Raw genomic sequence first — 27,738 nt, 5'->3', positions numbered from 1 at the left:
AAATGTATATACATAAATATATACATCCATACACAATACATGAAACTATGTGCCTGGAGCAGAAAGCAAGTTTCACCATGATGAGAATACATTATCTTCTACACGCTTATCTTGTATCTAAAGTATGTGTTAATTTTGTTCCGAACTTTTGCTTTGATTTCTTCTTAAATAATGGACTAGAAAAGGGAAAAAAGGTGCTGAGATGTCTAAACAGTTATCACATCTACAAAAAAATTAAGGTTGCCAAAACAGCATAAACTTTGTAGGGGAAAAAAAATCCCCTAAGCTCACAAACTCCCTAAATAAAATGAAATTCAAAAAAAAAAAAGGCCTATAGATATTTCATTATTAATATAATTGCCTCTCTTGATTCATTTCTTTGGATGATAATAACAACAACTAGTGTTAGCACTTTTTACTTGTCTCTAAATTTTATAGAGATCCTACAGGTAAATGTGTTACTACCTGATGAAACTTTTTGTTTTGTTTATTCTTAACCTACCATTTTAAGGAGCAGACTGGAGCCTGGAGAGGATAAAAGTGACTTCTTCACATTCTCACCTTTGGTAAATGGCAATCAAAACTGACACCCAGGTGTGCCCATACTCACGGACGCAGCAGAGTGGGTGAAACGTCTGGCCTAGGATCCTGACTCAATGCTCTCCTCTTTTTCCTAACTTCTCCTTTCTCTTTCTTTAAACCTCTTCCTCCCCAACAATACTTCTAAAAGAAGGGACATCCTTCCATAGAATTTATCTTTCTTATTTTTTGCTATCTATATTTATGAGCTTCTTACAAGTCAAGATTAACATTAAACATACGTCTTCTATACTACCAGAATCCTACATTTTATCAAATAGTAAGATTTGAGCATTCCTTCACAATCACAAAAACCAAACGCTTCAGAAATTAGAGGTTACTAAAATAACTTGATTAACTAGCTATACTAAACTGCATGTTATACAGAAAAATATGTACTGTATAATTTATTTTGCCCATACTAAATACAGATACATTCTTTTAAAAGTACTCTGAATACTTACTCTTAGCTATAGCTATTGTTCAAGGATAATCACTTAAGAGATATAATTATATTATGAAGTAATGCCTAGTTAATATAATTTCTCAAAGATTTTCTCTTTATGAGTATACCATAGACATTTAAAGTGTATTTCACTTTCAAAGATAGCATTTAAAACATCTTTTTAAAAATTTAACGTCCCACTATTTTCAAGGAGAAAAGCATCAGTAGAATTATTAATTCTTAGAACCTAGCTTTATTAGTACAATTTGAAAATAAGCAAAAAAAGACTTAATATTGAATTAATGCTAATATTTAAAAAACAGCATTAATTTTATAGTAAATTTGGACACACCAATTTCTTACTTAGTTTTCTTTCTTTCTTTTTTTTTTTTTTAATAGTGCTCTCTTAATAATTTAGTACTAAGACCATCACCACATTTTCCTGGAAATTGGTAATACCTATCAGATAGGAAGTTCTTCAGCCTGGTAAATCCCCAAAGGTAATGGAGTTTTCATAGTAGCTGAATTGCTTTCTCTGCTGAACATTCAACCCATTTAACCCATTCAGGTCATCACAGTCCCTGAAATTCTAAAAGTATAACTATCTCTTTTCTTTCCCCTTACTCCAGAAATATGGCAAATTCATAATTCAGGGTTTATAATAAGATCAATATGACTTCCTACCAGAAGCAGAAGCAGCATCCTCACTGTCGTGCTTCTCATGCCATTCCATAGTCCTGTAATAGCTGAGCATCACTCCCCACAGTGCTTTGCACAGGTCAGCAAGGCATGGAATGTAGCTGTCTGGTGTAACATGCTGAAGGAAATGACAAGAGCCAACTTTCAAATTGTCGTGTTTACTTTAACACGAAGTGAACTGAAATAAAATGCTATGGTGTCAACCAAATGCAATAAAGAATCAGATAAGAAAATTTCTTCTACTGATACATCTTAAAAGAAAGCCCAATGGCAAGAAAAGTGTGTTCTTATTTCAACATGGAACAAACAGCAATTTGTTCAACATGTTCCATGTTTCAACGTGGAACAAACGTTAATTTCTCTCCATAATGATTTCCCCCCTCCTCTAAATTCCCCAGTTAGTAAAACATTTATCAAGTCATTAATAAAAATACTAACTTCTATGAGTCAGTAAGCACACTTTTAGTAATCAACAGTAACAATTACAATTAGCAATTCCTATTTCAACATGGCATTTTAGTATTCATGAGTAGTCTCAATTCTCATACTATGAATCCATACACTGCTGAATTGGTAAGTGCTACGAATAAGAGTGCAAACTTCCCCAAATATATGTTTTCAAAGCCATGTTCTTAGCATACAAACACAGCTTTATTCTCATTCTTAGATCCAAGTTACAACTTGCCAAAAGGTAGTCATATTTTACAAGATATTTACGTACATTAAGTTCGCACCTTTGACAATCTGTAACTTCTTTAAATTACAGGGATATAGCTATTTTATATTTGATGATACTATTCTAAAATATGTTGTCTATGGCTGTGAAAATGTATGTGGTCTCAAATCTTCTCCCTAATGAAAATGCGTGGATTTTTCTCCTCCTATCCTTAGTAAAAAACTATCAGTTTGTCATTCTGCTCTTTTGATCTCATAGGTAGGGTAATGCCTCGATTCTATTTAGCAGGTTTTCTGTCTGTCACAATGCAGCATTTGCTCCATCATTTGTATTTCCCCTTGACCCAGCAATTCCACTTCCAGGAATTTATATGGAAGGTGTACTTCAAACAATGTGAAAATACATATGTACAAGATTGTTTGCTGAAGGATAATCTGTAACTGCTAAATACTGGAATCTATCTAAATGTCCAAACACAGGAGATCCGTTGAATTAACTATCTTTACACACACAAAAGAGTACTATGCAACTATGAAAAATAATAAGCATATACTTTAAAAAAAGTTTAATAAAAAGTTTTCCCTTTCATATGATATATATACATGTGAGGTAGGGAAACATTTTTATTATATATATGTATGGAACAACAGACTAGTTCCAAATAGGAAATGGCGTACGTCAAGGCTGTATATTGTCACCCTGCTTATTTAACTTATATGCAGAGGACATCATGAGAAACGCTGGGCTGGAAGAAGCACAAGCTGGAATCAAGATTGCCGGGAGAAACATCAATAACCTCGGATATGCAGATGACACCACCCTTATGGCAGAAAGCGAAGAAGATCTAAAAAGCTTCTTGATGAAAGTGAAAGAGGAGAGTGAAAAAGTTGCCCTAAAGCTCAACATTCAGAAAACAAAGATCATGGCATCTGGTCCCATCACTTCATGGGAAATAGATGGGAAACAGTGGATACAGTGTCAGACTTGATTTTTTGGGGCTCCAAACTCACTGCAGATGATGACTGCAGCCATGAAATTAAAAGACGCTTACTCCTTGGAAGAAAAGTTATGACCAACCTAGATAGCCTATTCAAAAGCAGAGACATTACTTTGCTGACTAAGGTCCATCTAGTCAAGGCTATGGTTTTTCCAGTAGTCATGTATGGATGTGAGAGTTGGACTGTGAAGAAGGCTGAGCGCTGAAGAATTGATGCTTTTGAACTGTGGTGTTGGAGAAGACTCTTGAGAGTCCCTTGGACTGCAAGGAGATCCAACCAGTCCATTCTGAAGGAGATCAGCCCTGGGATTTCTTTGGAAGGAATGATGCTAAAGCTGAAACTCCAATACTTTGGCCACCTCATGCGAAGAGTTGACTCATTGGAAAAGACTTTGATGCTGGGAGGGATTGGGGGCAGGAGGAGAAGGGGGCGACAGAGGATGAGAGGGCTGGATGGCATCACTGACTCAATGGATGTGAGTCTGAGTGAACTCCGGGAGTTGGTGATGGACAGGGAGGCCTGGTGTGCTGCGATTCATGGGGTCGCAGAGAGTCGGACACGAATGAGCAACTGAACTGAACTGATGTCATAATAAATAGAAAAAATTAATGCATACATCTGCCTATCATCACAAGAATAAACATAGTGAATATAAAGAAGAAAACACTGAAATTAGCTACCTGTAAGAGACGGCATGGGGGATGAGACAGAAGGAACACAGGAGGGAATGAAATTAGGATGGCTATCCAGATTCACACATGGCTTGCAGAGATCAACACAAATATTTTTGCATACTTATGCTATAATTTGTGGTAATTTGTTATGTTGACTTTCCCTGTTTACTCTTATAATTACTACTTTTACAATGAACCAGTCTTGCATTTTTCCTTGGTTTATTTTTACAACATCACTATAATTGACATCTCTCTCATACCACAAACATGTAACTAAAATTAATACTGATGTATGAGTTCAGGAAAGAGCTAAAAGCAGAGGACAAAGAAAAGGCAAAAATCACAAAAAGGTTCTGAACTGCAGCTTATCATTCAATCACTGGAATAAAGGTACTCTTCTACAAACTTTCATAAACTCAACTTTGCATAAGTTTGTGTTTATACTATGCCAATAAATTTAATCTAATTATATCCCAACATATCTTTCTGATAGCTAAAAGGAAAGCAGTGTTAGTCTTATTTTTCCCAAAGCTAAAGTATGACTATACAAATAACTGTGCTATAGTCCACCAATTACCTTTTATTATAATTGTCACAGTTTAACAAATCAGAAAATTGAGACTTGGAGCTACTACCTTCTGTTCTCCACTAGATCACTATCTAGATACATTAGCTGCCTATTTGTTCAAGAAAAAGGAGGTTCTTTACTATGTTACCTCTTGACGATTTGCTAAAACCTAATGGGTTTGGATGACATTATACACGTTTTTCAGAAAAAGTTGAAATTATTTAGTGAAACTATAGAAGCTTTTTCTCACCTAACTTATTCAAGTGTAAAGAATTCACAGATCTAGCCAAAGCCCACAACTGAAAGTTGCCCAAACTTACCTTCAAAAATGTCATATGTACAAAGATAAGACTGTGATGTACTGAGCAAGATGCTTCTTACCTAAATTTATATTTAAAATAGAAACAAATGTATAGATTCATCATACTAAATAGACAGTAAACAGTTAAAGGAAAAAAGACAAGGTGCAACAGATACATATTGTTTTTAATAGACTTAAGCTGAAATGTGTTCATCTCTGTACTTGGAAGCCCATGCTGGCAAGAAGTCATTTCATTTTAAAATTGGACTCCAGAAACCACTTTCCACTATACTGTGCAACCAACCAGGGTCAACTCTCATAGCAACAAATGCTTTTGATGCTTTTAACACCTTACTACTAAAATCATTCACAACTGATGCTCTCCAGCTGATTTACAAAATCACCACCAAATTTCAAATAGAAAATCTTATTTCAGACATGTGTGAACCATGACTATAAAGAGAGAATCAAAAAAAAACAAGAAATATGCAAATAATTGTACAAGCAATCAGTAAATAAAAGGCAGGCCAAGAAGAGAATCTGGGTTTCTGAATTACTACTTCCGCTCAGACATCACTTCTTCTTCACACCAGCAGAGAGTAACAGAAAGAGGACTAGAGAAGGAATGGGAAGCCCTGGGTCCCAACCAGCACCAGTTTCACAACTTACCAGTCACAGGCCCTCAGACACTAAACCACTCCAGATATCTCACATTCACATTCCACAGATCAATGTTACAGATTCTTAGATCTGCTACTTCATCAATGGTTTAATCCACTCACTGATTACTAAATACCCAACACTGCAACTCAGCTCAACTTCCAACTAATGGGTGATTCGTTCAGTATAAAATCAGGTGTACCAGGAGAGAGTAGCACCATATAACAGTTTCAGTCCAATACTCCTATCGCACATCAATAGTAGCAACAAAAGCCTTGACTTAATCAATCTAGGAAACATTTGCACAGTGAGACACCCCAAAGAACTAAACAGCATGTCTTAAAGTCTTGTAAGTATGGGAAATAGAAATTTACTTATCAAACATTTTTCTGTGTTCCAGAGTGACTTTCCACTGCCATTCTAAAGCCATGAGTACTAATCTATTCAGGGAAGGTTGACGGGTAAGAAGAGAAAAAGGTATAGTATTTTAGAACCATCTCAAAAATCATGCACAAAAGGAGGAACATTTTAAGTAACCTAAATTTTGTTTGCAATTCATAAACTCCATACAGATAACATACATGTCTAGTAACCAGTGATCACAAGAAACAAATATCCTATGGGCAGGAATTTGGAGAAGACTCACAAATCCAGATGTTATAATGCAAGAATGCTCAACACAGCATTATTACCAAGCTTCACTACTCAAATGTCAAAATTCATTTTTTTTTTCAGCCAAATTCCCACTGGCTGTCTATTTTGCATACGGTAATGTAAGTTTCCATGTTACTCTCTGCATACATCTCACCCTCTCCTCCCCTCTCCCCATGCCCATAAGTCTATTCTCTATGTCTGTTTCTCCACTGTTGTCCTATAAATAAATTCTTCAGTACCATTTTTCTAGATTCCGCATATTTGTATTAGAATACGGTATTTATCTTTCTCTTTCTGACTTGCTTCACTTGTATAATAGGTTCTAGGTTCATCCACTTCATTATAACTGACTCAAAGGCATTCCTTTTTATGGCTGAGTCATATTCCATTGTGTATATCTGCCACAGCTTCTTTATCCATTCATGTGTCAATGGACATCTAGGTTGCTTCCATGTTCTAGCTATTGTAAGTAGTGCTGCAATGAACAATGGGATACATGTGTCTCTTTCAATTTTGGTTTCCTCAGGATATATGCTCAGGAGTGGGATTGCTGGGTCATATGGTGGTTTTATTACTAGTTTTTTAAGGAGTCTCCATACCATCTCCCATAGTGGCTGTATCAACTTACATCCCCACCAACAGTGCAAGAGAGTTCCCTTGTCTCCACACCCTCTCCAGCATTTATTGTTTGTAGACTTTTTGACGAGGGCCATTCTGACTGGTGTGAGGTGATATCTCATTGTAGTTTTGACTTGCATTTCTCTAATAATGAGCAAAGCTGGGCATCTTTTCATGTGTTTGTTAGACATCTGTATGTCTTCTTTGGAGCAAGGTCTGTTTAGGTCTTTTTCCCACTTTTGACTGGGTTGTTTGTTTTCTTGGTATCGAGTTGTACGAGTTGCTTATATATTTTGGAAATTAATCCTGTATCAGTTGTTTCATTTGCTATTATTTTCTCCCATTTTGAGGGTTGTCATTTCACCTTGCTTACAGCTTCTTTTGCTGTAAGCAAAAGCTTACAACTGCAAGAGCTTTTAAGTTTAATCAGGCCCCACTTTTTTTCTTTTGTTTTTATTTCCATTACTCTAGGAGGTGGGTCATAGAGGATCTTGCTTTGATTTATGTCGCTGAGTGTTCTGCCTATGTTTTCCTCTAAGAGTTTTGTAGTTTCTGGTCTTACGTTTAGGTCTTTAATCCATTTTGAGTTTATCTTTGTGAAAATTAATTATTTAATCAAGTCTTGATGAACACTTTCACAGATCTCGGATTTCTGATCTTATCACTATCAGTTAAGAGTAAAACTTTGTACCTTCCAGCTCTACTCTTAACCATCCCAACCAATCCACCTGGTCAAAGTTAAAATGATGAAATTAGCTTGTTAAAAGCAGCAACGTCTCAGCCCTACCTATAAGCAATAATTTAGTAAGCATCTAGACATCATTTTCATAGAACAGAGAAAAGCCAGAAATGAATATATGCAGCCTTTCATACCTGAACCACACAGTGAAAAAAAATTCACCTTCAAAACTTGCTTCAGTGCCAAGCGGTAAGTATGAAAAAAAAAGAGGCCAGTAAATTTAGTCTTTTGATTTTTATTAATTTACTTTTTACCCATCAGAAATCTCTATTACAAGTTGCCAACAGAAATTTCAGCAAGATGATCTTTTATGTTAAAACATCACAACAAAAATTCTTAAGAGCATCCCTGAACTATTATCATCTTCTTGTTTCACTCTGACTTGGCACTCTAATCACATCCCACCAAACAGAAAGGGAGCAGATGTTTTGCCATCCGCACAGAGATTTAAAACTCCTAGCACTGCCATCCCTACCCTCATCCGAACACACAAACACACTCACAGATGATTTCAAAGGGCAGCAGTGGCTTATCAACATCTCTAGATGAATCCTGTTAGCACAGGGAACTCCCATCACCAGAAGCTGCTGGAGAAGACTGACTATTTAGCTGAGAGGTTTCTGGAAACATGTTGGAGATCAAAACAGCATTAAGCTCCAGGGAACTAAAAACATTTCTGGGGAGGCTGAACTAAATAAGTGGCTGGGCCAAGCAATTTTAAATATTTTCCCAACCATTGATTACTTCTGTTAGGACCAACCTGTATAAAACATGAATACTCTAAGTCCTTTCGAATCACTGGACACCAGAGCGGTGCTCTGTATAGTGGACTGGATGGCACGTTTGGGCCTAGGGCCCAAATTTGTGACTTACTCAGCCATGCATAACTCCAGCATATCATTTCATGTATCCAAACTCCAAAGGATAAAGCAAATAACCTAGAGTTTCTCTGAAACTTTAAAGACTATGATTCTCCATAGGTAAAACATGCATACGCTGTAGCAAGACTTTCCTTACACTAAACTAGATTCATTCATGATTTCAACACACAAACATATCATGGTGAAAAATCAGTCATTCTCATCTTCTAGGCATTTTATCATTAATACTAAATATGTATGTACATATGAAGACATATGTAACACGTATGGTATAAACGATACCAACTTGGCACTAAGTAACCAGCACCCTCTAGATAGTAAAATACACAGAAGGAATTCCTTTTCTATAATCCTCAGGTTTGCCTGATGTGATGTTATGTGCTCAGTTGTGTCTGACTCTTTGTAACCCCATGGACTGTAGCCCACCAGGTTCCTCTGTCCATGGGATTTCCCAGGCAAGAATACCGGAGTGGGGTGCCACTTCCTACTCCAGGGGATCTTCTGGAACCAGGGATGGAAACCATGTCTCTTATGTCTCCTGCACTAACAGGAGGGTTCTTTACCACCTGCACCCCCTGGGAAGCTCCAGGTATGGCTAATTGCTGCTAAGTGGCCTTCATCAAATGCAAAGCTTAATACTGCAAAACAAGCAAAACTTGAAGAATCAGAATATACAATTTACCTTTCAAAATTTCAAATGATGAAGTGCTATGAACTCCCATGCTAAGATCATCACCTTAAATGGGCAGTATTTAAAAATAAGAACTTGGCAGGTTTCAAGAATGGCTTTTACCAGTAAATGACTGTTTCGGCTGGCAGCTGTGTACCAGACCTTGAAAACAGACTGGCTTGGGGACTTTCCTGGTGGTCCAGAGATTAAGAATCTGCTTTGCAATGCAGGGGACATGGGTTCAATCCCTGGTCAGGGAACTAAGATACCGCATGCCATGGGGCAACTGAGCCCACGCACCACAACTAAGATCTCATGCAGCCAAATAAATAAAAATAAATATTAGAAAAAATAGGTTGGCTCTTTAATATTTACCCCCCTCCTTCCCCCCCCCAACCCACCCAGCAAAAATCACCCAGCATTCTAAACTACACTGATAGTTTTAAGTGTCTGTAGTCTTGGGCAGCTAAGAAAGGCCTCAGTACACCTGCGTCCATTTCAAGTAACCAGAAAACACCTTCATTCCCAGGCAAGGGGGAGAAAGGTGGCTACCCAAATAACATCATGTTCTCTATGGGCACTCATTAGTCCCAGGGTATCATACAAATCAAATCACTGTATTTGGTGTAATCCTGTTAAACCAAGCCAGACGTCCCACTGCTCCTTTCCTCTGCCCACCCTCTCCTTTCAGGTCATTGCACAGAATATTGCCTCTGTATCTCTGGACCCAGCCGCATACGTTGCACTTGCTGAAATCCAAACCCATTCAGAAGTCATAGCCTGCTTCTTGGTCTCCTTCAACCCTTAAAGAATTGTGTTGATCCCATCTGACACATGTATATGCTGTTGGAACTTTTCTTATCTACTTTTGATCATAATGAATACAACCATCCTAGGTAACAAACTACTCATAAGCTTACTGCCCCTTGCTGAGCTGAACCAATGACTTGATGAACAAGAGCTGGGTAATGACAAGGGAGAGTTTCCCTGGTGGCTCAGCAGTAAAGAAATGTGCTTGCCAATGCAGGAGACATGGGTTCAGTCCCTGGGTCGGGAAGATCCTCTGGAGAAGGAAATGGCAACCCACTCCAGTATTCTTGCCTGGGAAATCCAATGGACAGAGGGGCCTGGTGAGCTATGGTTCATGGGGTTGTAATGCGTCAGACATGACTGAGTGACTAAACCACCACCAATGACAACGGAACCGGTTTATACTAAGTCAGAGTGCTAAGACAGCGGAATCTTTTATCTTCTACTAGCACCCGTGAAACAGTGAAGAGACTACCTTGTTAGTCCAACACGTGGGATAAAATTTCAATCTTTCACAGTTCCTAACAGTCCAAGAGGAAATGGCAGGAAAAAAAGAAGAGATGGATAAACTTCCGTTGCTTCTCTTTTGGTCGTTAAGTTTAAAATATTTAAAATTACCAAAATTTACTTTTTATTTTACCTTAAATATTTAGAAACCAGTATATAACTCATATAAAAAAAATTGACTGGGTGCTACATACACTTGATATGAATAAATCTGACAGCTGAATTCTTGGAGTATTTTAAAGCTAATCTGATAAAGCACTAGAGTAAGTAGTATTATTCCTCTAATCGGAAAGGTTTCTCTAGTAAGAAAGGAAAGGTTCACTCATTTATCCAACCAAATCAACCTCAACAATCAATGAAATGCCCCCGTTTAATTTCCTTCACATCCTAAATATGCCTGAGTGAAACACAACATAAAATGTTATTGACATGCTATCTTCTAGTATTTGACAATTAAGCTATTAAATATAAAATAATCAGCATTCATATGCACAGGGAAAAGGGTAAGAGCAGACACTACTGATGAGAAGCCTAAGTTGAAACATGCTTTTTGCAAGGCAATTTTGGAAATATAAACCGAAGTTTTAAAAATGCAAAGCCTTTGACAATGCAATTTTATTCGTCTTCTATCCTAAAGAAATAATGATCTATGCAAAGATTTAGCTTTAAAAATATATACTACAATGTTGTTCATCATGATAAAAGCTGGAAATAATATAAATATTGAAGAATAAGAAACTGGTTAATTAATCCACAGGATCTCTTACACTGAAGTATTGTCAAGCCCTAAAAGGTATGTGAGTAGTATACTTACTGAAACAGAAAACTGTTTATAACATAGCAAGTGGGAAAAAATGTTATAAATCTGCATGTACAGCATAATCCTACTTTAAAAAGCTATTTGCTTATATAATATACATTAAAAGAACCAGCTTTGCATGCAGAAATACTAATTTTTACTTTCTTTTTTCACTTTTCTATACTTGCCTACAGTCAATATGATGATAATTCCTAGCAGCTTATCATCATTACAATTCAGTACTAAGAAGTATTACTTATGAGACTGAAAATTTTAAAACCTAGAAGAATGGAACATTGGACAAGCCTTTCGTTGGTCTTTCTATAAAGTACGCACGCGAAGGAACTTGTGAAAGTCCACCAGTATCCCTATTATACAGCACAGGGAACTCTGCTCCGTGCTACCTGGCAGCTTGGATACATGTATATGTGTGGCTGAGTCCCTTCGCTCTTTACCTGAAACTGTCACAACATTGTTAACTGGCTACACCCCAATATAAAGTAAAAAGTGTTTAAAAAAGTACATGGCACTGAGAGGGCACTCAGTGTTGGTTTTCCTTCCCCTCAATCAAATCTGAAGACTGATTAAGTCAACACTACACAAGATAGAGACAAAGAGTTCGATCCAATATGCTAAATAAACATTTACTAAACACCTCTAATGTGCCAGATAGCGAAAATAAATACTGAAATTATTTCAGAAAGCTTTTTCTAAAAGAAATACTACATTTTCCCCCAAAGTATTATTACATTGCCAAGTTCATTTCAAAAACAGAACTCAAAACTCAATAAAATCATTTGGAAATGAACAACTGAAAAATGGCTGAGAAAATGCAGCCAGCTTAGCCAGCTCTGTTATTATAAAATTAATCAATAACCTCCTAATTAATATCTTGAAATAAGCTTCCCATGGAAACTCATGAGCCTGCCTCCCCCCCAAAAAAATGTTTTAAAAACACTTAAAAAAAAAAAAAGCCAAAAAACTGATGCATACTTCAGAAACTTTCAAAAAAATCTACACAGGGTTTCCCTACAAAGTCATGAAATAAAGAGCTTCTTCCACTTGATGTTTTTAAATCTCTCCACAAACTGGTGTAAATATGCACAGTACATCAACGCATTAATAAATGCAATCACAAAAAGGCTTTTTAATTAAATAAAATGACTACTATCCCCTTTACATTGGCCCTTGCCAGAAATGAATGTGATGTAATTCTCATTTCAAACTTTTCCTTGTAAGTGGTACTCCATCATTTGTGCTGCAAGATAATGTATGTATTTTTTAAAAGAGCCAAAACTACTGATTTAAAACTCGTAAGTCGAGACATTCAAGATAAATAGCAAAACAAGACTGAAAGATAAACTATACGAAGAAAAACTGTACTTTTAGTCATTTAGACAACATAGCTTAGTAAAGAAAGTACACTCAATTGCAAAATGACTTCAAACAGTTCCAAGTCAACTCAACTTTTAAACAGAGCAATGGTAACAGGCCACAGGGCAGACACTTCATAATGGGACAGTATGCTGCTTCCCTGAAGAACGCTAACATTCTCTTTACCAAAGAAAATAACAACAGAACATGAATTTTGCCCCAGGTTTCTTTGTAAAGGAATATCCAAAAAGAAAAAAAAAAGAGAGAGAGAAAGATCAATTTCATTCTAGCCCATTTTAGTAACAGAAAGACATCTGTGAGTGGTTTAAAATAATACTGTGAACGAACACAAGCAAATGATTCTTTTTGCGTCTCTAATCTCTTTCTATTTAAAGGAAACAAAATGGTTCCCTGTTTACAGGAACTCTATCCCTCTCTCAACTCGATCAGTGTACCATTTTTTTTTTTTTTACTCTTATATTTAAATGTTTATCTACTAGGTAAAGCCTTCCTTGAAAATACTGCTGCTCTACAGAGAAAACCAACAGCTGCCCAAATGCCTGGGATCTTCCTTCTCACTTCCAAAATCTGCCAGTCAACACCCTGCATATATGCCCTGAGGGCTCTGTTGCTTCTTTCTTAGCTGGGCACTCATTGCCACATATGCTCCTGAATTGGTATATCCTCAATAATTATGATCAGCTCATTTTATCAGGGCAAACATGATGCCCAAGTGCCATATGTTGAAAACTTAAGAACCATACATTCTAATATAAGGCTCCTTTACAAATCCCCTCTCCTGCCTGTGTTACGCCATTCAAGATCATTGATATGTGTTCTCACCAGGAAAACATATTTAAGTTTCATCAGCTTATTGAACTTCTAAGAGTTCCTTCTATTTTTCCTTTCCCGAATAAACCACTTTTATTTATATAACTAAAAGTACACATCTTTCCATCAAACTAAATAAATAACTCTGATATGAGATAATTTCTTCCTAACTTACCTGGTTTAAAAAGGTCAAATATCACTCAATATTATAGAAAAAATTAAAACTTAGGCTTATAAGAGATGTTCACATTCCTGTCTCCCTACAGCAACACTGACTTACATACTTGCAAGAGGCCTTAGGTAATTTCTAAACTTCCTTAATTTTTTATCAAGAATAGTGCCAAAGAAAGTGGGCCACCTGACAATGTATCATATTCTTCATCTCATTATTCAGTTCTTCTATGTCTGTTCTTTCAACATTAAAGACCCTATCACACCTAATTCTGTTAAATCCATTCCTCACAAGAAATGCCTCCATGAATGCATCATTAACATTCAATACTATTCTCACCACTTTACACCAAAAACTACTTCAGCTAATGTTTTTAGAACAGTTTGAATATGAACCAGAAATGTACAGCTATGTTAGATGAATAATAATGTTCATGCCAGCTGTTCTCTGTATTTGCGTGGGTGCAGGGGGGCTGTTTTCTATGACTAAGCACTAACGTACCAATAAATCAGATGTTTCCTTAATTTAGTTGTTTCCCTAATTTTAGATATCTCACCTACTATCACACAAATATGGATAATTTATAAAGAAGTACCAAATGTTTCTGGAGTAATTTTAATAAGCACTTACTCAAGAAAGATAAGCTCTTTGTTATCTGATAATTTAAATATACACAGATACCTCAAAAGGTTATTTTATAGCCTTTTGGAAAAAGCAAAAGAAATTATTTTTTAAAAACTAAGGTAAACATCTTAAGAACAAATTTTTTGTTCATAAAAATGTATAAGCTAAATATAATTTCATCTTTGTGTTACATAAAAGCATAGAGGACATCCTCAAGAAGCATAAGCACAAATATGTCCTTGACTTTTAACAGCATATAAAAATTTAATAGTAACAAAATATACTATAGGCATACAGACATACCAGATTTAACCAAAGTAAAAAAGACTGAAGAACAAAAGCCTAATTTGTTTAAAAATATTTATTTTAAATTATTAAAAGTTATTTTCTGCTTTAACAGGAAAATTACTAACTTGCAACAAGTTGCTTTACCATTTAAGCCATCTACTAGTAATAGCAACCCTAACAATCAAAAAGTAAAATTGACTTTTTGGATATTTAATTTTAAAAAGTATATTATCAACCTAAGAAAATAAATGATATATTTCAAAATCATTGAAAGTTATCAAACAATGGCTGTTCTTAAAACTGGGTATTTAAAATAGAATTATGCAACTATACTGCACAATTGATCATAAAATTTGTGAAATAGTGCCTGTGATTTATGAAGTGATTTTAAAAAGACATTTTAACCTATATTAACAAACATCCACTGTCCTTATTAACTTAATCCTTAAGCTATCATTATAATCACAACCTTCTGGAATATTTGTTGGAGCTTAAGTAAGTGTACTTCCCCAGTTCCCAATGGACATATAACCTGTACTTTTGACAAACTCATTATGAACATTAACTTCACATTAATTCCCAGACATAATTACAGTACAGAATAGATAGCTACTTCCTAAGAACTGTTATTTTCTAGGGGACATTAGGGAAAAAACTCAAGAAATTCTCCAGTCAGAGACATAAGATATTCTTGGGCTAGACTTAAAGAGACCAAGGTCAACAATGACTTCCATATTGTCAAATCAAGGAATCAGTTCTATGACCACATTCAGACTCTGACATAGGTTTACAGCTGATTGTTCCATATATACTTCCTTCTGTAAGCTATTGTGACAACACAATTTCCTAGATTTCCTCCTCCCCAGGCAGCTGCTCCTTCTCCGGCTTTTCTTCTGGGCCCTCCCCCACCCAGCCTCTGAAAGTCACAGGCCCAAGGCCCTCCTGTCTTCTTTCTCTCCACCCTTTTCCCCAATCTTCTTATCCAGCACCACGGCTTAAAATACAGTTAAACGCTGATGGTCCCCAGCCTATAACTTCAGTTCTGATCTTTTTACATTCAACTGCCTCAATAAGTCTGCTTGAATGTTAATATGTATCAAATAGAAATCATGATTTTCCACTGCAAACCAGGTTTCCTTGTAAAAGCAAGTACCACCACCATTCTCCTGGATGTTCACCATTCTCTTTTCCTCCCATACATACATCAATCCAGCGGAAGGAACAATTTGAAAACGGAACCCAACTCAGTTCACTTCCCACCTGTGGATTATATTACCTACAGATTTATGCTTCTTTAAGAGTGAAAAAGAAAAAAATGGTTACAGATGCTGACAGAAACAGCATTTATATACATGAAAAGACTGACTGAACATACGTAAGGAAAATCAGCAAAGATGACTGCTTAAAAGTACCCTACATGCCACTGTAGAATACAATTCACAGTCTGAGGCAGAATGGTAAAAAGAGCTTTAAATGGGTAGAAAGTCGATTTAGAAGCAACTGGACTTCACAAATAGGTACCATCTCATCCACCTTTACTATTTATGTGACTGAATCTTCCAGTTTCTCTATGAGGAAAGGAACAAAAAAAAACTTTTGGCAAACATATCTGTTTTCATATTAGTGACATCTTCTGATAGTAGGCTCTGGGAAAAATGGAATATGAATTTAAAAACTAAAAGAGATTCATATGAACAGTAATTAAGCTATAACATACCGTACAGAGATCCTTATATTGCAGCTTTTGGAATTTTGTATCTGTGTTTCCTGCACACAGTTCCACATAGCCAAGAACAACTTGAAACACGGTGTTATGAATGGCTTGGGTGAAGTGCATATGAAGTTGATCCATTGCGGTCTATGGAAATAAAGCACATAATCGCCGATTACTAAAATAAATTACTAAGATAAAAAAACAGATTTGAAAAACATAGGAAACAATCTTTACCAATTTTACCTGCAACACAAATAACTATTATTCACAGAATTATAAATGTCGATTATTTGCAGCTAACCCTTCAACCAACCACAGCATCATACCACTACAGATAAACCTGAATCATAAACACTGCTCTGTTGCTCCATATTTAAGACTGGTACCCAGTTTGCCAAACATGTCATTGTCTAATCACACCTTTGAATTCCCTTGGCCATACTTTCATTTTCAGGATTCTCAGTGGTCACCTTCTCAGAGAAGCCTTTCCTGACTATCCCATACAAACCAGTACTTCGCATCACTCTGTACCCTTACACTGATTTTCTTTCTTTAATTTCTGTCTTCTGAACTAGAAGGTAAGATACACGAGGGCTTATATCCAGATGCCTGGAGCAATGCACATAGCTGGCAACAAAAAATATTTACTGAGAGAAAGAATTCATCAAATGGGGGAAATAAGAAGTTATAATTGCTTCAAGACCTTTGAAAATACATATCCCTCAAAATTACCAAATGTTTTCCTTCTTGTATTTTCCCTAGGTATATCTCAAGATATCAAAATTAATGAAGTACAATAAATAACCATATTTCTTTATTCACATTACACAATGTAAATAGCCTGGTAAAGTCTTAAATTTCCTTCTAATAAAAGAGACTTATATCTAAGGGAAAAAAAAATTTACATCAATGTTTTGATGTTCTCAAGAAAAATGTATACTCCTATATGTAGAAGACGTAATTAACTTTCAAACTATGACCTCCACTTCAGGCTTTTCAAGGAAGCCCCTGAGTAGTAAGAACAGGTGAAGACATGCATCATGGGAATAGTAAGGACGTTCTGGGGATAACAAAATCCTTTGAAAACTGTTAAAAGAAACGGACCTGTTTTACAACAAATGTACACAATACACAAAAGTTTACAGACCACTGTGAGAGAATCACTCTGGCCCATCTAGGAACCATGAGGTTCCAACCTTAAAAGTTCTTATTCAGGACCAAGAACTGAGGTACAAGAGACTATATATCCTCACCCACTGAATTATACTATACTTTTTAAAAAACCTACAGGAAATGATGAAAATATTCAACCTGAGACACACTTCATAGTTTAAAACAGACCTCTGCAGCTAAGTAACTTTAGTTGTGTCTGACTCTGTGTGACCCCATAGACGGCAGCCCACCAGGCTCCCCCGTCCCTGGGATTCTCCAGGTAAGAACACTGGAGTGGGTTGCCATTTCCTTCTCCAATGCATGAAAGTGAAAAGTGAAAGAGAAGTCGCTCGGTCATGTCCGACCCTCAGCAACCCCATGGACTGCAGCCTTCCAGGCTCCTCCATCCATGGGATTTTCCAGGCAAGAGTACTGGAGTGGGGTGCCATTGCCTTCTCCAAACAGACCTCAGTAATGTGTTAATCACACCACTCACACTCTGAGCTTATGTGATCCTGCTACCATTGCTAACACATCATAAGAATTTACTTTCTTCAATGAAACTTTTTAAGCACACTACATTAATAATATTCAAACTTAAGCAATCAGGAAGAGCAATAGATTACTGATTAAGAAAAAAAAAATCCTTTTAAAACTTACCTGTGTTTTTCCAAGAAGTCGATAAGCTTGTTGAACTTTGGTGTAGTGGTTAATGTCAAAATTCTTGCATATTTTGGACAGAGCAACATCCAACTGTTCCTATGTAAACAAAAGAGAAGGTGAGAGGTGGTTAAGGAATCACGTTTTCAAGGTAGTAAGAAAATATTAAGACTAATTCCTCGCTTTTAATTAATATCTAAACACATTACTATCACACTGGATTTAATAGTCAAAAACAAATTTAATTAAAAATGTAAGTTGTAATTTTTTTTTGGCTGCACCACACTGCTTGCAGGCTCTTAGTTCCTCAAGCAGGGATCAAACCCAGGACGTGGCAATGAAAGCACCAAGTCCTAACCACCAGGGAATAAATTATAATTCTTATTACCAACTACACTCAAGTTTATTGAGATGTTATTAATATGTGAATTTTTAAAAAAAATTTTTGCCAACTGGTTCAAGGGACACAAAATAATTATAATAGTCTCTAAAGAAATTCTAGTTTTTATTTTTACTTAGCTTTATGTTTCATCAAGCATCAGCTAAAATCGTGTAATTATATGAAATGAGTTTGTAGGACTACTGAAAAATAAAACCACCCTTCTTAATCACTGAAAAGTAATTCTTAACAAAACTACACTGACTTAAAAGTATACACCTCAAGATACTGCCTTTTTATATCTAAGTATATCCACTTTATTTATGGGTTTCTACCTCAATGATTTCATTTAAATTATAAGAATGAAGAAAACTGAGTTTTCAAAAGAAAGTCTTCATTAAAATATTCAGGTGACCAAAAAAAGAAAAAAGAAATAAATAAAAGAAAAAAATCAGGTGATTATTTACTTAAGGGATTTTCAAAATAATTCTATTTATGCTTACCAAATAAATTATCATTCTTACTATGGAAATAATTGCATTTATGATCAAAAACTACTTTCACAAAGGTCATTTGAAAGTCTAGCCTCAACCTTTCTAAGAGCTCTCATCTGGAAAACAATAAAATACAATCTCAAAAGAAACTAAATAATTCTTATTAAATGTATTCAAATGAACCCTCTGCTTTACAAAGATTGCTGAGGAAGACTTTATGGTCACAATGACATAGCTTTTCATTTCCAGTTTCTACACATTTGAGGAATTGTATGAGATGTTATTATGAGGTTTAGGAATTCAGGAGGGTTATCATCAATCAATAATCATTCTTAAAATCAGTAAGCTAAAAAGGAGAAATAATTGATAATTAAAAAATAATTAATATATGGTAAATATTCTGCCTATATTTATGTGAGAACACACCTATAACTAAGAGTTTAGGAATCTTTGTAGATATGGCAATATTTCCAAACACTCTTTTCAGGCCCTACAATTCCAAAAGCATCTTTGAGAGAATGAATAAATTAACATTAACTTGACCAAGTCTGTTAACATTAACAGACATTCCAAATGAAAAACACAAAGAGTCGTGATCTAGAAACAATGGTAAGAATATGGAAGTCAAAACGTAAGATACATCTATGCTATTCAAAAACCTCTGAAAAGAAAGTCATTTAATTTAAGATACAATCCTTCTTACCTCAATTTGTTCTAAAGTATCTTGCAACTTTGAATTCAGTTCACTATTAAATAAAACAGAATTAGGTGTGTCAGTCTTTAAGAGACAAACTAGATGAATAAACACTCAAACTGACAAGTCAACAGTATGAGCAGTTAAGCTGTGCTGATTCTACAGACAGTACAGTAAGGCAAGAAAAATAAACAAAAGGAAAAAAAATTAGAAAGGAAGAAATAAGAGTCACCACAGAAAATCCTGAAGAATTTATAGATAAAAGTAAGAATTTAAGTGTCCTATGGATGGAGGAGCCTGGTGGGCTGCAGTCCATGGGGTCGCTGGGAGTGGGACACGACTGAGTGACTTCACTTTCACTTTTCACTTTCCTGCATTGGAGAAGGAAATGGCAACCCACTCCAGTGTTCTTGTCTGGAGAATCCCAGGGACGGGGGAGCCTGGTGGGCTGCTGTCTATGGGGTCACACAGAGTTGGACACGACTGAAGTGACTTAGCAGCAGCAGCAGCAGCAGCAAGTTTTAAAGATAATATGTGTAATATAGATGAAAAGTAAAACAAAGATAAAACTAATCTCTATATATCAGAAATAAGGAATTAGACAATCAAATTTTTAAAGATACTTTTCAAAAAACCAAATACCTGGGAATAAACCAAATTAAAGAATAAACAATACAAAACAGAGCCAAAATAAAGAAGACCGCTACATAGAGGTATATACCATATTAACAGACTAAAATCTTTAATACAACTGATACCAATTCTCACAAAAATGATATCCTAAAATAACTGATATCTTATTAATATTAAGCCAGTGAGCTTTTTAATGGAGGAATTGCAAGCTGCTTCTAAAATTTATGTGGAAACTCAAAGGTCCAAGACAAGTCAAGCAAACCCCAAAGAACAATGCCGTAAGATACACTGAAAACAGGCTGACTTACTATGAAGTTACAGCGGTAAGGCAGTGTGGCACTTACCATAAGAACACATTAACAGATCAACAGAACAGAATAAAAACAAAGGGTAAGAGCCTTAAATATTTGACAAAGAAGATATTCAATTGGCCAATGAACATATAAATATGCACTCTTTCAGGCATTCAGGAAATGCATATTAAAACTACAAAAAGACTATACCAAATGACTAGAATGGCTAAAAATATTTTTAAAAAATTAAAAACAATGTCAACAAATGTTGGCAAGAATGTAGAATAAAACACTCAACTCAGTGCTGGAGAAGGGAAAATTGATACCTCCTCTCTGGAACCATTAATACCTCCTGAAACTCAACATACACTTACTCCAGGTGTATCTATCAGAAGTGCATACACAATCCTCACAACATTATTTGTAACAGGCAAAAACTTGAAGCAGCTCAACTGTCTATGAAAAATCAAAGGGATATATTTATTTATACGATAAAATACTATAGCAATGAAAATGTGTCACCTGAATCTCAAAAACATAATACAAAAGATGTCAGTTTAAAAAACACATACTGCATGATTCCATTTACATAAAGTTCAAAACAGGCAAAAACAACATTAGTGACAGAAATCAGAACAGTGGTTACCCTGGTAATATAATGACTGGAATGAGGCATGAAGGAAGTTTCTAGCGTTTCTAGTTCTGTGTTTATTTCTGGGAAGTAATTACACAACTATGTTCCCTTTGTAAAAATGTACTGAGTTATACATTTAGGGTATGTGATTGACTCTGATTTTTTTCCCCTTTAATCCTCCAGCGTTAAGTGTTAGTTGCTCAGTCGTGCTCAACTCTTTGCAATCCTATGGGCTGTAGCCTGCCAGGCTCCTCTGTCCATGGGATTTTAAAGGCAAGAATACTGAAGTGGGTTGCAATTTCCTTCTCCAAGGGATCTTCTGACCCCAGGGATTGAATGGGATCTCCCACATTGCAGGCTGACTCTACTGTCTCAGCCATCAGGGAAGCCCTAATCTTCAAGAGGTCAGTTTAAAAACAACTGATATTCTTTGAATTATAACACCTCATTACTAAAAAATATCTGCTGTTATCTAAAAAAGTGAATACAATTTTAGAGAAAACGTTTTGACAAAAGGGATTAAGGTAAAAGTAAAATAAAATAGTAAGAACAAGAGAAAGAGGCAGTTTCACAGCAAAATTATACAAGGGTTTTTTTTGTTTGTTTGTTTTTTCCTTACAACCGTCATCTGATTATCTATGTGATTCTCAAAGTCCTAGCAGCCAAAACAAATAGGGAAGGCCACAGTACACAACTCGGTGTCCAGAATATCAAAACAAACCGGCAATTTAAGAGAAAGAGCAAAAACAGAGAGCCAAAACTCACTTCTGCTGGCATTAAATTCAGAGAGACAATTTTGCCAGTCTTGATAAAGAGAACAGCAATATTTTATCTCCTAAGGCACAACACCCTCAGCAACTGCCTTATAGAATATACAATATGATTCATGGTTTCCCTTAGAGAGCCTTTTAATGCAAACTGAGAAGATAACAACAAAGTGGTTTGATAGAGAGAAAGATACAGACATACACAAATGCAAAGCAATCTGTCAGGGAAGTGAAACTAATAATAATACAAGTACCCAGTTTTGAAGGTCTCAAAGATAAACACTCAAACCCGTGGGGGAATTAGACCATTTTCAACAAATACTATGTACCATAAGCATGCTTTTAATTAAGGTTGAGAATGGAAGATTATACTCTCAAGTAAAAACTGAAATGAACAAGCCTGCATCATTTGACACTCAACAGTGTAGGAACCTGGAGAAGCGAATGGCTACCCACTCCAGTATTCTTGCCTGGAGAGCCCCATGGACAGAGGAGCCTGGAGGGCTACCATCCACGGGGTTACAAAATCGGACACAATTGAGCACCTCAACAAAAAAGACAACAGTCCTGTGCACCTGACCATTTCCTGCCATCATCTGGCAGCTTCATATGTATGTTACCCTGCCTGGTCCCTAGAGAGCTGAGTTTGCAGTTCCTAAGTGAAGCAGAAATAAAAATCGTATTAATCCACTGCTTCAACACCTTTGGTGACTCCCCATGACACCAAGAATAAAGCCCTAAATTAGCATGGCACGTAAGACTCTTCATAATTGACAAAAAATTAAATTCCCATTCACTTTTCAGTGCCTCTACAGTTGATCCTTGAACAAAAGGGATTTGAATTGCACTGGTCGACTTATAAGCGGATATTTTTCAATAGTAAATCCCACGGTACTTCCTGATCCTCGGTTGAATCTGTAGATGCGGAATCACCTATTCAGAGGTCCAAGTAGGTAAGTTATATGTGGATTTTCGACTGGGCCAAGGGTGAGCACCACTAACCTCTAGGTTGTTCAAGGGTCAACTATATTTTAGTCAGATGGACGAGGTGCAGTTCCCCAAACAAACCCCAGGCTTTTCCACTCTCTGCTCTTGCATATAATGTTCACAACAGCTGGAAAGTACATTCCCCTTTTCTCATTTCCAAATGTCTTTTTTCCTGGGAAGTCTCTCTCTCCTAACTGTTTCCTTAAGTTACACAATGCTGTGTTTACAGCACCCTGAATTAGAGTAAAGAAGTATCTGTGACTATTTATCAGAGCAGACTGTGGCTTATTCCCCAGGGATTCCCCAGGACTAACTAAATTCACTGCCTGACTCAGAGCAGGAAACAAACATCTGTTGAGTCAAATTTGCAATTCAAACAAAAAACAGCAAACTTCAGCCATCATTCCTTGAGCCCCCATATTCTACTTCAATTTAAAAAAAAGAAAGGAGAACATTTTAGAAGAATAAGAGTCAGACAGGACTCTGGATCTACAGGGGTCTTAATAAAGGAAAAATAAATAAAGAAGAGCAAGAGAGAGAAGCAGAGACATTGTTTCTACTCCTCTATCACACAGCCCTCAGAAGTTCACTAAGGCTGAAGACACAGACATGGAGAGGCAAGAACACTCAGAATAATAAGTATCAGAATTCGTAAACATATTTTTTCAGGGAATATTGAGTTTGGAGAAAAAAAGAATATATCTAAACTAATTCAGAGGTGACAGTAACAACTTCTTCAGCTTCTCAACTGAAATAAATGGGCTTTAGAGTTTATTCACCATATTATAATAAATCTAGGTGCTTTTATTCCTTCTATTATTTATGGTTAAAATGGTTTTGTAGCCTATATATTAAGAGTTAATGCAAGCATGGTAATGTATGTGGTAGGCAGAAATTTTTAATATAAAATCTATAAATCAACCATTTTGGTTTTATTAAAAATGCTTTCAAGAGGAAGGGATGTATATATAGGTATGGCTGATTCTTATTGCTGTATGGCAGAAACCAACACAACATCGTAAAGCAATTATCCTCCAATTAAAAATAAATTTTTAAAAATGCTTTCAAAATCTACAACTGTAGTTTGGTAACAGTTGGCTACTAATTAAAGATATACACATAAAAATATGATTAAGGAGTGGACATATTAAATGTGGTCTTTAAAGAAATCCTCAGCCATCATTTAGAAACATGAATTTCAGTTATTTGGGTCAGTTAATCAGAGTATATAAAAAGCACCTAGTCATGAACATTTGGATAAATAAAAGCTATATTATGGTCAAAAAAATTACTAGTTGTAAGATGAAAGACTAAAAGCTATTAAAAGCTATTTGCAAGTGAGTGGAATGACTCAAACAATTTGGAGGGCATTTTTATAATCACTACAGAAAATATTAAAAATAACATTCATAAATAATTAACTTTCCTTTTAAGTAGCTGCTCTGGGACACAAACTCACAAAATGTGTCCTAGAAAACTGCAATTTGATTGTACGGAAAGACAAGATGGTATGGAGGTAATCAGCCTCTTAATGATCTTTCCCTGATTTGTTATTAAGTCAGGTGATTTAAGACACGTCTCTTAATAACTCTGGGCACCAGTTTCCTATACAGAAGTGGGCTGGATCTAAAGGGCTGCTTCAAGCTCTAAAGTTTCTAGATTTTATTATATGCTGAACACCAGCTAACCAATTAGCACATCTTTGTATATGGTTCAGCAGAATGCTAAAACCTCTGGAACACACGTAAGTAAAATTTATCCTTCCAAATTTATACTGTGTGCCCACAGCCCGCAGAAACTCCAGTCTGTTTAGATCAGAGGTATTCTATAATTCTCAGGATTTCAATCTACTCACTGCTGCCGAGTTTTATCAACAGACCTGAGAGAAAACATGATTTTCAAACACAATGAAGCTAAACAAACAACCTTGAGGTACCATCAAGTATCACAGGATCCTTCAAACCACAAAAAAAAAAAAAAAACAACTGTAAAAGAACTCCAAGATCACTTTGAATCAACTGAAATCTCTGTCCACGCTGTTCAGAAATCCCAGACCTAACTCACAATACAACCATTCACCACATAGAAAGTTCAGAGTTCATTATTAAGGACACTAAAAGTGTTCAAAACATTTCCGAACTCTATGAATTATAATTCCAGAGCAGAAGCCAGGCGCAGGAGTCAAATCTAGCCAAGAAGCTATGTTTCTAAATAAAGTTTTATTGAAACACAGGCACATGCATTTGTTTACATATCGTCTAATGCCACTCTTGGTCTTCAAGGGCAGAGCTGAACAATTGCAACCAAGACCTTATGGTCTGCAAAATTTAAAATATTTATCATCTGGTCCTTTAAACACAAAGGCCCTCTGGCAGCCCTGTGCTATAAGTTCGGCAGAAGACCTTTTAGTTGGCCAACTGATCAAAGTTAAGACAGGAATATTTATGCGCACTGAGTATTTTAGGGCTTCGATGGTGCCTCAGATAGTAAAGAATCTGCCTGTAGTGTGGGAGGACCCAGGTTCGATCCCTGGGTCAGGAAGACCCCCTGGAGAAGGGAATGGCTACCCACTGCAGTACTCTTGCCTGGAGAATCCCAAAGACAGAGGAACCTGGTGGGCTACAGTCCATGGGGTCACAAAGAGTCGGACACAAGAGAAGTGACATGGGCTCATAATATTTCAACCAAAACTGTATATAGTATACTTCACGCACACACTTCTGACTTCGAGCCAAGGTCTTTTCATTTGACAGCAGTTTTAACCTCTGAGTCTCATATGAACCAGATCACAAATAAACTGACTGCAATTTCAAGTTTCAGATTCTCAAAATTGAAGCAGGAACCTAAAAACAAACGCAAAAGAACCTGAATGCCAAATCACAGTGATCTTATATCCCCTAGTTTTTTATGAGTTGTCTCGCCTACAAAAGATTCAAAAGGAAATTTATTTTTAACAATAAGTTGTATTCTTCCAATGCATCCAACTCACTTTCAAAAAGTTGTTTCATCTCATTAGTTTATTTACTCAAGCAATATAAAGACAGTAACAAACACAACAGGCAGAAATAGGTTTAGGAAAAACACAGTTAACTCTAGTCAGAATATACTTCAGAGATTGGAGCAAAATAATATAAATTGGCCTACTGGCCATAAGCTTCCACTGCACATAACAGCTATTACATTGGTAGATGGCCTGCCATAGTTGCAGTAAGAACAACAAGATGTGTATCCCAACAGGTATGAATTTAAATCTTGCCTTTGCCACTCATTTTACCGGGCATCAATGTCCTCATCTACAAAAGAGAAAACACTACCACCTAAGGAATATTTTGTTAACGCTAAATAGGAAAAAATAAGGAACATTATTTTTAAATAAAAGATGTTTAAATATCTTTAAAAGATAAAAAATAAATACAGTGCTTGATATATATTAAAGTCCAAAATTTTTCAAAAATTACATCATCATTATCACTATTATCATGATTCAGGTTTTTTTTTTTAAAAACTCCCAAAGCTTTTATTTATTTACTCAATTTTTTTTTAATTTTTATTTTTACTTTATTTTACTTAACAATACTGTATTGGTTTTGCCATACATTGACATGAATCCACCACGGGTGTACGGGTTTTAAACACTGAAGACTAAAGCTTTAGTGAGGAGGCCTTATTAAAATCTAATTTAGAATAACTGTATTGTCAGTGCTGCCTTGGATAATGGTGCCAAGCTCCTACTCCCACTCCTATAAATGTCAGGATTTCCCATTCCCATGGGGGTATGGGAAGTGAGCCATTCACAGCCGGAGCATCTCTGATGGCTTCTGTTTCTGTATTTGTACTCTTAACTGGCATATCACCCCACAGTCCTGCCTGTTAACTGCCTGTTTCACCAACTTCTACAGAACAAATCCATTTCACAACCTCTTGGTATAACAAGTAAACACAGCATCTCAGGTAGTTAAGCACTAAATAAATACTTCATTCTTGTCTCATCATCCAAGAGTAAAGAATCTAAGACAGGACTTTTCTAGACCGGTGACATTTTAGATCAAGTGAAAAAAAAAGAAAAATCCTTAAAATTTCTAAAAGAAAGACATCATTTCTTTGGTAAAATGAGAAGGAGAGTAGTATCTGACTCTGTCCTTCAAAACAGGAGGCTGGAATAGACAGCTAAGCAATGCCTTCCATTTTTTAAGGAAAAAAAATAATTTTTCTTTCAATCATTTGTCATTCAGTTGCTAAGTTGTGTCTGCCTCTTTCCTTGGACTGCAGCGCATCAGCCTTCCTTGTCCATCACCAACTCCTGGAGTTTGCTCAAGCTCATGTCCACTGAGTCGGTGATGCCATCCAACCATCTCATCCTCTGATGCCCCCTTTTCCTCCTGCATGAATGGGCTAAATTAAGGTCATTTCAAAATATGAAAATTTACCCCCTAAGTATCCTGTATTAAAAAAAATTTCCAAGAGGTAACTCACAACACACAACAAAGAAATGCACAAAAATGGAATATTACAAAGATGACAGAAGCTGAGTAGAACCTACAAAAGTGAAAAATGTTCAACAGAAACAGAAAAACACTATGGATTTGGATTTTCATTTAGAGACAAAGGATTATTTTTCCTTTTTCATACATCCAACCACTCAGTTCTGCAGATAATAATATTTAAATATCCATAATATAGTAAAATGACTTCTATTAATTTTTTAGAAGTAACCTATTAGAAAAAAACAGACATTTAATTCTAGTTGTGAAAAGAATATAAATG

The 27,738-nt window shown here is 35.9% G+C and overlaps 1 protein-coding gene across 1 annotated transcript in view; it reads right to left on the bottom strand.

The window, feature by feature from the left end:
- The window catches only part of VPS50 (VPS50 subunit of EARP/GARPII complex), a 137,748-nt gene that overhangs the window by 73,874 nt on the left and 36,136 nt on the right, over window positions 1-27,738 (bottom strand). Inside the window, exons 10-13 of the mRNA XM_004007717.4 lie at window positions 19,670-19,712; window positions 18,094-18,192; window positions 16,285-16,425; window positions 1,709-1,841 (exon numbers count right to left, since the gene is read on the bottom strand). Of these exons, the coding sequence (XP_004007766.1) occupies window positions 1,709-1,841; window positions 16,285-16,425; window positions 18,094-18,192; window positions 19,670-19,712 (416 nt within the window). The remainder of the gene's footprint in view (window positions 1-1,708; window positions 1,842-16,284; window positions 16,426-18,093; window positions 18,193-19,669; window positions 19,713-27,738) is intronic.

The sequence above is a fragment of the Ovis aries genome, chromosome 4 (genome assembly GCF_016772045.2).
Source record: "Ovis aries strain OAR_USU_Benz2616 breed Rambouillet chromosome 4, ARS-UI_Ramb_v3.0, whole genome shotgun sequence".
NCBI classification, from domain to species: Eukaryota; Metazoa; Chordata; class Mammalia; order Artiodactyla; family Bovidae; genus Ovis; species Ovis aries.
Note: the sequence above shows the minus strand (reverse complement) of the source record. Positions and strands in the feature narration are given on the sequence as shown.